Source organism: Struthio camelus, chromosome 7, assembly GCF_040807025.1.
Source record: "Struthio camelus isolate bStrCam1 chromosome 7, bStrCam1.hap1, whole genome shotgun sequence".
NCBI classification, from domain to species: Eukaryota; Metazoa; Chordata; class Aves; order Struthioniformes; family Struthionidae; genus Struthio; species Struthio camelus.
The window spans coordinates 18,333,470-18,346,522 of record NC_090948.1 but is presented as its reverse complement, the minus strand read 5'-3'; the positions used below and the strand labels follow the sequence as shown (position 1 = coordinate 18,346,522).

The 13,053-nt window shown below is 37.3% G+C and overlaps 1 protein-coding gene across 9 annotated transcripts in view; it reads left to right on the top strand.

Annotated features, from left to right (window-relative positions):
• DNTT (DNA nucleotidylexotransferase) overlaps positions 1 to 13,053 on the top strand; it is a 151,733-nt gene that overhangs the window by 113,124 nt on the left and 25,556 nt on the right. For 4 of the 9 annotated variants that reach the window (XM_068950000.1, XM_068949994.1, XM_068949996.1 and 1 more), the window contains 2 exons: positions 6,065 to 6,328; positions 7,530 to 7,613. In XM_068950000.1, the coding sequence (XP_068806101.1) occupies positions 6,065 to 6,328; positions 7,530 to 7,613 (348 nt within the window). Of the gene's footprint in view, positions 1 to 6,064; positions 6,329 to 7,529; positions 7,614 to 11,199; positions 11,478 to 13,053 lie in introns of those variants that run through there. The other 5 variants (XM_068949997.1, XM_068949999.1, XM_068950001.1 and 2 more) reach the window with 3 other exon arrangements.

Sequence of the window (13,053 nt, the reverse complement as noted above, 5' to 3'; positions counted from 1 at the left end):
TCGCTCATTTTAGTATCTAAATGGTCCAGTTTAGATTCTGTCATTCATCCTTGCTGAGGTGCAGGGATCAAGAAGGGGAAGGGTTGATGTCCCATTGGTGAATGGTAAGGAGCAAGTAACAAGACTGGTTTTTCCGCTGCTGGAAATTAGAATTTTTGTAAAGAGGGTTCAAAGGACCGCAGCACATTCATTATCTAGTGATAGCTGGAGTTTAGCTGTAGCAGAACCTGTTTCTAAGACGAGATAGAGAAACAGTTATGAGGCTGGAACAAAGAGCTTATTTCTTTCAGATGAATGCCTTACCCTGTGGAGTTATGTTCACATGTATTTTCTCTCCTTTTGACTCAATGAATTCTGAATTCTTTATTGCAATTTGGCCTAACTTCAGCAGGAGCTGAGGACATCCTTACCTAAAATAGGCTATTGCTTCGTGGTTAGGGCACTAAAGTGGGAAGTCAGAGAAATTGGCCTAAATCCCCTCAAGCAGAGGAGGAGGCTGAGTATGAGTGTCCTGCTTCCTGGCTGTTGCATGGAGCAGGGAGAAGTGTTCCACTTCCTGCGGTTTTTTAAGTGAAACTCCTGACAGTGGTGGCATTTCACATGAAGCCTAATCTTGTTGGTGTGTATTATATATCCATATGTGGCTGTGTATCTATATATCCCTACCTATCTATCTGTCTTGCCCACCAGTGCAAATGCTCATGGCATGGAGAGAGGGAAACATCTTCCTTCCTGGACTCCAGCGCTGGGTTGTGCATTCCTGTCAAAACCAGGTTCTTCAGGACATGCTCAGAATCAGATTGTTCTGTTACGTGGGGAACATCAAGATGAAAAACTGTCATCACAGGAAGCAAGGCCCCTGCACAGTTAGGCAGCAGCTGTGAAGTTTTGTATCACTGATCAAGCCTGGGATGGCATTAGCTAACGATTCCTTGCTCTAGCAGGCCTAACTGCTCCCAGGCATCGGTTTCTCAAGCTACTCCACTTTATAAAATTCCATTTGTCTTACCTAGGCAGGGATGTTTTTGGACTGGAATCTCGAACTAACATGCTTACATCCTTATTTGGATTAGTCAGAGATATTTTACTAAAAAAAAAAAAAAAACAGTTTCACTTCTGTATGCCACCTTAGAAGAAAATTCAGAACAACAGCATATATGCATTTCAGAAGAACCTACTGGAATGCATTTGCTAGTAGTATGAAACGGTCTTATTTAGCTTTAATGGAATTAATCCAGTCACCAATACTTAGGAATAATGACTGCTGGTAACATTACACATGGGATAGGATTTGATGTAATTAAATATATTTTTAAAAAGTGCTAATGACCTTATCTGCAATGGTTATTCAGCTACTGATTACATACTTCTCTAAAACTTCACCACTCTTTTCCAGTTTGATCATGGATTTACTCCCATATCAGCACCACTGATGTACCAACATTCAATCTATTTAAATAAAAGTGCAGAACCATTTCAAAAAGGGCAAATTGTTGCGGCTGCTAACATACTTGCCCTACAAAAATACATTTGGTTTTGGTGGTATTGTAAATCTGAGCAGTAAAAATGCCTACATTTTAAAACTTGATTGTTTTAAGGTCTACAGCAATTTACAACGTGTAGCTCAAAATGATACTTGCCAAGAGCTGTAGACTCACTGACAGAGAGTAATGTGAAGGCCTGTGTTTTGCAGCTAGCAGTAGCCAAAGCTTCACACAGTCTTCATCGCTGACTACCCCTTCAAGCAATCTCTTTTTCTCCAAACACACAGAAGTGCCATTTCAGCATTATTTTATGGGGTGAGGGTGATGTCTAGTGCCTAACCAAATTATGTTAATCAGAAACATTATCCCAATAGATATGACCTAGGCTTTGTTTCCTATTTAAAGGTGGTTCCTATTCAAATTTGAATCAGATTTCAACTGATTGTTGAAATCAGCACTCAAATAATTTTTGCCTAATTGTTTTTTTTTTAAGGTTGAAGTAAATTTTTACAGTACATCCTCTTATACTCTTCCTATTAACTTTATAAATTGCCCAGCCAATTAACTATGGAAAAGCAATAAAGCATAACCCAGATATATGCAATCCTAAAATATCCTTCTAGTTACACTTGCTAACCACTGCCATCTGCAAATACTTAAAATGTATTCAAGTAGAAGACATGGCCTAGTCAGCAAGGGAAAACAGAATTCTGGAGGAAGGCCCCAATTCGTTGTTACTGCATCATAATTGCCTCATGCTAAATGTTAAACCTCGGGGGCACCAAGGAATGTTCTCTTGAAATTTCTGAACATGAAAATAGGCAGATTAAAAAAAAAAAAAAAAAAAGGGCTCTATGTTCTGTGGTTTAACAGACAGAAGCTGTACTCTTCAAGCAGCTGGAAGCTCTTAAACAGAGAACTAATGGAATTCTACAGGCAAAACAATACAAGGTACTAGAAACCACACCTAAGTTAGAACTTGGAGAAAATTTTGAAAGTTTAGGAAATAAACTCACTCTGATGAAGGTGTGGTATCCAGGATGACTGGTGTGGTATCCTCCTGTAATGAGGAGCAAGCTGGAAGAAATGAGTCTGAGACCTAAGTAAAGCTGATGCCGAGGAAATCATCCATAAGACGATAGCAGAGCTAAGTGTCAGAATGAAAATGAAGATGAAACAGAGGATACAGTGTATGACTGAAAGTTAAAACTGAATGACCCTTAAAAGGGTAAGCCTGAGCTTTTCATATTAATGACATTGTTATGTCTATTGCAGACACATAGGTGACACGTAATTACAGCTTCTCAAGACCTTCCGTGTTAAAATTCCAGGAACGATATTGGTGGCCATGTGCTACCATCCACAGATCTCACTGAAAGATCACTCACTCAGGAGTTTTAAATACTTCTTAGGTGCTTGTGTATGAAAAGAGAAACCACTGCAGTGTCCTTACCAAGACTGAGGAGATTTCAATTTCATTTGAATAGATAAAGAGAATGCAAGTGTTGATATAAACTGCAGTGAATGTGTAAAACTGGTGATCACGGTTTGAGCACACTACCTGCAAATAGAATACAGCTACTGGAAATGTAGGTTGTTGGAATGATAAAAGGTCCACTTTACCAAAATTTAAAGAGGCTAATAGAATTCTGCCTAGAGAAATAAATTTTAAAATAAATTTGTTCAGGAATGTGCTCTGCAATGCCCCAAATCTCAAAAAGGAAAAAGAAGAAAAAGATGTGAAAGCATTGATGAAGCATCTAAAAGAAATTCACAGAGAATGGGAAGAATGTCAGTGCTTCAATTCATCAGTGACCGTCATTAATGGTCATCAATGACCAATGAGATTAAGAGCATTTTTAGCATTAAAAGCAACAAAAATAACCCGAAAGCAGGCATAGTTTCATCAGTAGAAGTGAAATTATAAGCAGTTACACATTAACATTCAATAGCAATTTTGTATTTTTACTTGGAAATAGCAAGCACCACTCCCTTGTGACGTTGGAGTGAAATCAACAAAAAATTACTGTCTGTTTTAAAGATGGATGCGATAGAGCATCTGCTAAAATTAAGCATTTCCAAATTAGCAGACCTAGAAACTAGTAACCCAAGAGAAGGAGCTAAGTAAGGAGTTTTTTCTTATTAGTTATAATAAATCATCAAAATTAGGAAAAAACGTATAGAAGTGAAGGAGTATCTGTGCAAGTCAAATAGTTATCATTAGAAGGGCTGGCCCGGTGACCCATAAAACAGCCTATGACTGATGCCCAGTAAAATAATGGGATGGTTAATTTGGAACTATCATCAACAAAAAACTGGAAGCTAAAAACATAATAATACCATCAGTGTCACTTCCTGGAAATCGTATCTTGTTAAATGTTCTTGTTACACTTTTTTTGTCAGAATTATAGCTCTGACTGATAAAATAATTTTAAATAATTTTAAATAATGTTATTTGCTGTAAAGTGTTCTCTAAGGTATATGATATATTACCACACAAAATTACCACACTTGCACTATATCAAATAAATAATCACAATAAGGTATTTCAAAATTTGAGGCTTAATAGGGAGACAACCTTCCAAAAATCAGTTGGTTGCTTTCTATGTTCGGAAGTTTGACTCGGACACCATCATAGTTAACCAATGACATCATCAGAGAAAATCACTTCTATATGTTCTCACATATAGCAAATTAAAAAAAAAAAAGAACCAATATGATTCTTTATCATGCATTAAGGGATATATTAACTAAAAGTCAGGAGGCATTCTTGACTCTACTTTTTATGATAAGACTAGTATAAGAATTGCTAGTCTAGTGGAAAGAGGATGTGTAAACATTTGAGGGACTTCAAAATTGATCCAAGGACCTAAAACAATCTTTGCGATGGAAATTTTAAGAAACTCTGTCTATTCATCTCATCACAGAGAAATCTGAGAGATGGATTTGATCAATGTGTAGGTTTAAACAAACGTAAAAGAAGATATGAAAAGATATCTGACAGCTGCAGGCTTGTCAGTCTTGCAGATTAAGATAAAGCTAACAAGCTTTTCCAGCTGGAGAATGAAGTTAGGAAGTTCTGTTTAGTAATAAGATGCAGTTTTCCTTCTAGTAATAATGATTAAACACTTGATAACCCATGAAGGAGGTAGTTAATGCACAGTTATTACTAGTCCTTATGACAAATTTATTTTGCAAAGCCAAATCTCAGAGATCTCTACTTTCTGTTTAATCAGGAGCTCAGAGGAGCCAGTCACAGCGGTCTCCTATATTGTATGAATTTATAAAAACTAAAGTAAGGCTGAGAGTACCAGGACTTTGGCACGCACCTGAGTATATTCATCATGAGGAACTGCTTTCAAAATGTGCAGTCTTTTTGCCAGCTGAGCCCTCCTGCTAGAGATGGCTTCAGCGATACTCAGCATCCTTACATTACTATATATCAAGTTCTATTTCTATTCTGAAGACCCAAGGATGATTGAAAGAAGTAGTGTGATAGACAGTATCTGCTTTATTTCTGTTTATTGTATCTGATATTTTTAGTTCTTTAAAAAGGCTGTGCTGGGCTGCTCCTTGTCTTGTCCTTTGTCATTGCTGTGCTTTGAGTGGGGAGAAGTCTTCTGGCAGGTTGGGGGAAATTGCACTTTACCTGAGGGCAACTGAACATGCTCAGGTGTAAGAGGCTTTGAGAGAAAAGAGCAAGTCTGAGATGTCCAGCAAGCCAGTAGCCTTGGAAATTGCTTAGAAGTGCAAAGTATAGGCATACAAACAGGCTTGAGGAATGACCGAAAGATACTTTTGCTGGGGACCTAGACGGGATAGTGCAGAGTTTATCGCAACCTCAGGAGCCATTGAAAGGTTGCTGGATACAGAGCAAGGCTGGGAGAAGGCACTGCCCTTTTCCACCCAGGCCTCCCTACACTGCTGTATTGGAAGGGATTAATTTACAACCCTCCACTAATCCTATTTTGTTTCACTCTGAATTTTCTTTATTATAAAAAGAAAATTTTTTTAGTTTAGTTATGTTTTAATAAAATCTGGCTCTTGAGGTTCAGCAGCTTTTTGGTGCACTCACTTCAAACAGACAGCACGGGCAAGGCTATTCCAACGCTCTGGTAAGTCCAGGCCTTGTCACAAGGAAATCTCACATAGCAGACACTGTCTGAGTGCTCTGTTTGGAAGCTGTCAGCAAGACTGTGCTCTAGACTAATCTGTTTTTCTAGATGTCTGCCATGTGGGAAAGAATCCTACTCAGAAATTTCTGTTGACTGTTGACATCAACCACAAAAGACTTAGAGGGAAAGATGGAGGAGGAAGAATTGCAAATATTGTCCTCTGAGTACAGAGCAGAGCGTTGCCACTCTCAGATGGCTACCATGGCAGATTTCGCTCTCAGCATCTGCTAATATTTTTCCAAAAGCTGCGGCTGTTTCCTGTCTGAACTGAGCCCAGATTTAGCCCTGCTGTATTCTGTATTTACTGAAACTGTACTTTACAATTTTTAAGACGACTGTCTAGAAACTCTGAAATTACAATAAAACCAGTCCAGTCATTCAATGTGAACAATGTTTTCTCTTTAGGGCTTACTCTTATATTGTGATATCATTGAATCAACATTTGTAAAAGAGCAGCTACCAAGCAGAAAAGTTGATGCCATGGATAATTTTCAGAAGTGTTTTGCAATTTTAAAGTTATATCAGCCAAGAATAGAAAACAGGAGTTACAATGCATCAGAAGAATTTGATATGGCAGAAGTCAAAGACTGGAAGGCAATCCGTGTGGATCTGGTCATAAGCCCCTTTGAGCAATATGCATATGCTCTGTTAGGTTGGACAGGATCTAGGGTAAGTAACGACAAGAGTCTCTTTTACCTTAGCACTGCTAGCCTATTTTTGCTCTTGCAGGACTGTTCAGAGTTCATGGCACATTTAAAAATGTTCCTTCTCTCCACATGTCACATTCTGTAGTGTCCTCACCCCATGAACAGTCACATCAGTGACATTTATGTATTGTGTCTAAAAGAGTTTTTTCTTTTGGAATTATTGAAAATGTTTTGTTTCAGTTTTATTTTACTTGAATATTGTGCTTATTCATTACCTTTGAAGTAAAATAAAATGTTTTGATAGGTACTGTAATAGATAAAGAAAATTTTAAATGATAGCTACTTAGGTATTAGATGTTATTGTTTGTGGGTAATTGCTATTTTTCTGGGTATAATATAAAATAGCATAATGTTTTCAAAATAAAAAGTTCTATCTAAATGTAAACTCAGAACTCAAATGATTAATATTTTACCAGATAATTATTTTTTAATCTATTCTACATGCTTGCCCTCTGATGTTAATTTTTTTTAGGGAATGGTTGCATGGTATAACAAAGTGCTCCTCAAAACTATCTGAGCTCACTTTGAATGAGCTTTTTGATGTGCTAGAAGCAGTACAGGTGCATTAGTGCTCTGTTCTACTTAGATTAATTAGAAGCAGGATGTTTTAGACAAGGCAGAATGCTGCAATTGATGTGTTCTCCTGCTGTGCTGATGAGTTACTTCAGTCAATTTTCTGTTTTGAGATAATAAAACGTATTTATTTGGACCTTGGAATAAGCCCTGCAGACTTTAGGGTCCTTTTTATCCTGGAAATGTTTGGCTACTTACAGGCCTACCTCTCCTCTCAACTCTATAGATGGGTGCTTCACTTTGTGAGGTCTTTTGGTTAAGAGCATAAGAACTTCATCTTTCTCTACCTCACTCAGCTGCTGCTCTCTGAGATGATTCACCTACAAACTGTGGGTGCCCATAACAGGCCATACATACTTCAGGCTTACTTTCCCTTGAAATAGAAAACTATTCTCAGGCTAGCTATAAATGATGGACTATTGCTTATCAAAATCTTGCCCTTTTGGATTATCCGTATGTTCAGACTATAGTCTTTTAAAGAGGTAAGTTTTTCACATATTCATTTGTCGTATGATTCGGTGTTGGAGCTCTTATAAAGGATAACCATTTCAGTTTGTTAGAATCACTCCTATTTGTTACACCTTTTACAGCAATTTGGACGTGATTTGCGGAGGTATGCCACTCATGAGAAGAAGATGATGTTGGATAATCATGCCTTATACGATAAGAGAAAGGTACTGTTTGTTCTTTTAAGTAAAACTATAATGTTTTTATTTCTGTATATACATTTTCAGTTTATTTTTGATATCCAGGTATATAGTATATTTTGGCTTGAATATCTATTTGTTACCTAGTAAAACTGCCTCCCATCTTCACAAAGTTTAGTTTCATTGACCAAGACTGATTCAATCTGAATAAATAAGTCTGGAAATCTTCTTTGGCGGTGCTAGGGTAATTTCTGAAGTTTCTGAAGTAAGTGTGTGTTGGACAACGGTGTTTGGAGGGAAAAGTGAAACCTTCACAAAAAATGAGAAAAACTCATCTACAAGCATTTGTAAGAAGTACTTTACTCTCCTGTTTTAGAATGAAATGTACTTTCTGTTGCACAGGCACAATTTTAGGAGGGATTGTGCTGCCATTTCAAAGAAAAAAGAGATCTTGACTGGTACTGACGCAATAGAAGGCCTGAGGGAGTTTCTTTTGAGTGAGGTACTAAGTGGAGATAAGGGATCATTCTGTTTTTAAAGGCTTGGATTAGGCAGTTTACATGAAATTCTGTTTGGCCAGGCTTACTAGTCATGGTCAAACAGTAGTAATTCTGGTTTAAATGCTTTTGGCTGCAGGTACACTGATCTCTGCGTTTATCTGGCTTAATGTCTACATTTATATTAGTCTGTTTAATAAGAAGCAAAATCAATACCAAAGCTGTTTATTGATGTCATTAAAGGGAAAGGCAAAAGTATCATGTCAAGATTTTACATTAATCTTTCCTGTAGGTTCTTTATAGAATGGGGACTGCTTTTAGCATCTCTATTTACATGCAGCATTTTCTCGTTTGTGAGAATCAGCAGTGATCTAATCCCTCGCTCTGTTTCAGCTGTCTCCGTATGTGCTTGTCAGGCTCAGATGCTATAGAAACTCAGTCCACATGAAAACATGGGGAAATGATCAGATTAATGATTCATTGAGTCAAATATTCTGTCTCTAGCAATTGTCAATACTAGGTGCTTCAGAAAAAAACAGTACATCCCGTAATAGATAAACATGTAGTTAAATGTCTATGGGAGAAGTTTCTCCATGACCTCAGGTATGACATCACTGCCTGCCTTTCTTTCTTTCTTTCAAGAGGACATCTGTATTTTTTTTTATGCTTTCAATACAAATATAAATTCTTTGCCTCAACATAACATAGCAGAGGTTATTACCTGCAGGTTATTTTGTGCTCTGTTAAATAGTTCCTTGTGTGTAACAGATTTCTACATTAATGGAAAAGAAAGAAATTAAGAAATGCCAGAATTACTTTTATGTGCAACAAACTTTGCATGTATATATCATTACATTTGCTTTTGTTTTACATGGAACCCTGATATGTTCAGTGATGCAAAAAAGATACTTCATTCGTGAACAGCATGAATTAGTATTTTGTTTTTTCTTTATTGTGTTTAGTCTTTACATCTTGCCTACCATTCAAATACTTCTGAGAAAGAAAGTGTGAGGTTTCCACGTGTCTTCTTGCTGGAACTAAACTGGATGTTTTACAGATAAATGATGAGTTTATCTTCACAGTGCCCTCTGGGAAGAGATAGAAGATTTCAAATGAAAAGTAAAGAACTGAGGCACAAAAAGATTTAAGGGCCGTAGTGTCCATTGATTTGGAAGTCCCACCCTGTGTTTTTCATTGACATGCCTGAATTTTTTCCTACTGTGTATCTGCCTCAGGACTCTGAAGAATATGTAGAATTTTGTATATGCGTGGCATGTTTCCTAAAGCCATTAGCTGTAGCTGTAACAGAACCTCCAGAGCTTCCACGTGTCTGAGTCGCAAGTTGCGTTTCCTCACTGCGCTGTCCAACAGTGAAGAAATAGAGCTAATGGCTGCCAGTGAGAAGTCAGATTTATAAAGATTTAATATCATGCAGGAATGCTCTGGCAAGGGCAAGGAAAAACATCCAAGCCTTCAAAGCAAATTCAGAGCAAATTGAGAGAGCTCTCTCTCTCTCATAAAGTTCTTAACCTAGGACTGCCAAATTTTAAATGAGTTACATGAATGGATCAAATATCCATTGTAGGTGGACTCTTTCTGTTTGCTTTGCTCCCCCCCCCCCGCCCCAGCCCCAAGAAATAATAACTAAGTCTCTGTTTTCTTATTCTCGCAGACACAGTCAAATTTTCTGCCCCAAAACACGGGCATACTACAGATTTCCAAAGAAGTCATCAAAATCTTATGACATAGTAGAGCGCTGTTTTTGTCCTTATTGCATTTTCAGAAATAGCTAATTTAAACTTTCCACAAAGAGAAAAAAATCCTTTCTGAGGCAGATGCCCAATATGAAGAATTTCAGACCAGACAGCACTGAAGTCATAATCTGCTTAAAAAAGGGTCTTCTGTCAAGAAGTGTCATTCTAACAAAAAGCAGGGAGCCCACCTCCATTGTCAGTATTTTTCTACTATTAGGGTCTAACGTGTTACATTCAAAGGAAATGTTCTTATTTTTAAGCTTGCAATTTCACATAAAGGGCACTTTAAACAAAAAGCCTTCCATACTGCCACCCAGCGTGTAATAAAGTCTGGAGTGTGCCTGATATAGCCATGGTGTCTGTAACTGTGATGATAGAGATGATAACCCACGGTGGAGGAGGAGAAATTTGCAGTAAATTATGTGGCCTGGATGCATGGTTGCCAAGGCTGATTCTTTTTTAAGGTCATCAGGTTAACAAGTCAAAGGTAAGCTTCAAATCAATGATGAAAAATAATTAATAACTTGAGTGCTCTTTCAGGGAGCACATGCTCAAATCAACAAATAGTCTTTTTTATTTAGTTATGCAGACAAGAGAATATTTCCTTCTGTAGTTCTAGTGATTTTATTTCAAAAACATTTGATAGGGGCAAGCACTCAAAAGTGCAGATGTTTTATTTGTACCCTTTTTATCTAATTTAGACTGGAACATGAACATATGTGTTTCATATAAACACTTTTTCCTGTGGTAAGAGATCTTTCCCTGACAGGGAAAGCTAAAAACTATCAGAAAGTAGATATCAATGGTGCAGGCTGCTCAAGATCCCATAACACAGCCCTAACTTAAGGTTAATTAGGGACCACAGGTAAAAACTGAATCTCATCATCTTTTCCATGTTGCAATAGTGTTTGCAGAAGAGAGGTTATCTGATGTCACTGGTTCTGTCCAGGCAGATTGACTTTCATAAAAGACTCTGTAACAGTCAGTGGGATATATTTGAAGAGCTGGGCCAAATCTTTTCTTCTTCTTTCTTCTTATTTTTATTATATTAATTTTTACATTATTATGTTTACTCTGTGTGTGTGTGTGTGCATGTAAAGAAGAAGGGATAGAAAAGTGAGGGAGAGTCAGGCTAATTTGTTTGTTTATTTTAACACTCACCTGTGACCATTTCAAATTTTGCAAGCTGATGTAAGTTAATAAACCATCCTAAAGCAAATATACTTTTTTTTTTTTTTTTGGATAGAAGAGTGTGAGATTTTCTAAATCACTTTGTTACAAAAGACAACAGTTTCCTCGTTTACTCTACGTTCTAATATAATTTGGTATATTTTATTCTTCTTCTATATTAATATTTATCAGCCCTTTGGCACGGAAGCTTCTACTGTGGCCCACTGCCTGAAACACGATGCGTGTCAGAGAATCCCAGGCTGCAGTGTTGAAGGGACTGCATCAGGAGAGGAGCCTGGATACTTCAACATGTTTCCAAAGGGACTCTGACAGGAATAGGGAGCATTAACACAGCAGTTAGGAATTAATTACATAGCTTTGCAGAGGGGAAGAAAGGAACAGATATTTCCTCCAGGGACTCGTTACAAAGTTACACTGTGAAATTATTCCTCAACCTAGATTCCCCCCCCCCCCCCCCGAGTGCATCACTTTCATATTTCTGTAGCTTTTGGAAGATACTGTGCAACTATCAAACTAGTAAGATTTTTTTCAGTCCTGTTATGAAAAGGACATTTCATAAATCTTCCTTTGGTGTGAAAATTGCCACAATGGAAATTGAAAATTTACTACCAATTAACTGATAGTTCTCCTTTTCATAAAAAGATTATTGGCTGTTCAAATCTGCCTCTCTGTAGAGTTGTACCGTAATGTTGTGGAAATCATCATATTTCAGTTGGCTTGTATGTACCAACTTTAAGTATAAAGTTACTGTGATATACGTCAGCTGGAATTTAAACCTTATGATGATTCCCACACTCAGGGAATCAGGGAAGGAGTTCCTTGATCGGCAAGAAAAAGAAATTGTACGTTCCTAGTGTCTTATAAGAGTATTATTGCTGTTGCACTGGTGACAAATGGCATGATACGTTTATGAACCAGGCTGATAAATTTTTCCTGATTTATGAATGAATCCTATACTGCATAAATTAAAAAAAAATCTTAGCAAAATTCAGATGTTTAGACCAAAAACCATGGCATCTTTTGTTGATATGATATCCCTCCATGTCATTCATACTTAAACCCACTATAAAGAATTTTTGGTTGATACATGCATTGTGTCTAGACTTAATCAGAACCTAATAAGAATGTATGCACTGGTCTCCATTATGTGTTTCTCTAATGTGGTCATCTTTTCAGTGAACTGTAGTTTTCAATGTGTGTGTAGTTTGCCACATACTGAGATTTCAAGGGCACTTTCTTTGCAACAAACAAAAAAAAATTTTTTTTGGATGTACTAGGCCAGTTGTTAGTGTGTTCTGACAGCATCCTGACAGTTTTTTAGCTGGGTGAAATGGAGAGAGAACCTATTGGATTTAACTTAGGAGGATATATTTTTAAGTCCCATTTTCTTTTTTTTCCTAAACACTTGTCTCTAAGCTGAAGAACTGTTATGTACTCTTGCATCAGAGGATACATCATGGTTTAATTTCACTTTAATATTTGTTTATTTTTTTGAAGTGATTTTAGACTGGCTGGTGAATCCCAGGCTTTCTATCTTGAAAGGATTAGATGTCCATGAAGTGCAGGTGCTTTTCTACTTTTACAGAGCCAGCAGCCTAGAATAACAGTAAGGTACTGCAAAGTTTGTGGGTTGCTCCTTTATCAAACTCTGTTGATGTCAGCTAGAGCAGTCTTGTCATACTGCACAGCACTGAGGAGAGTATCTGGAGCCAGCTTTGTGAAATTGGATTTTTGCACTCTTCATCAAAATGCTAGAACTGGGCAGGACTCTTAAATGTGGCACTGGAATTACTGGTCTTCCATAAAATGGCTCTCAGACTGAAGTGTGTGCTTTTTTTGAATAAAGAATAATCCTTACGGAAAAACCCTTTCTCATTCTTCAGAACAGGAAATGCTCCTGCCATATCTGCTTAAAAGCTTAGCATCATCTTTAACTTTGAAGTTTGCTCCATCATGCACATAACATGTCTTGTTAAATGTCTTTCCCCTCTACACTGTCTTTGCCTCTATGATTACTCTTGCCTA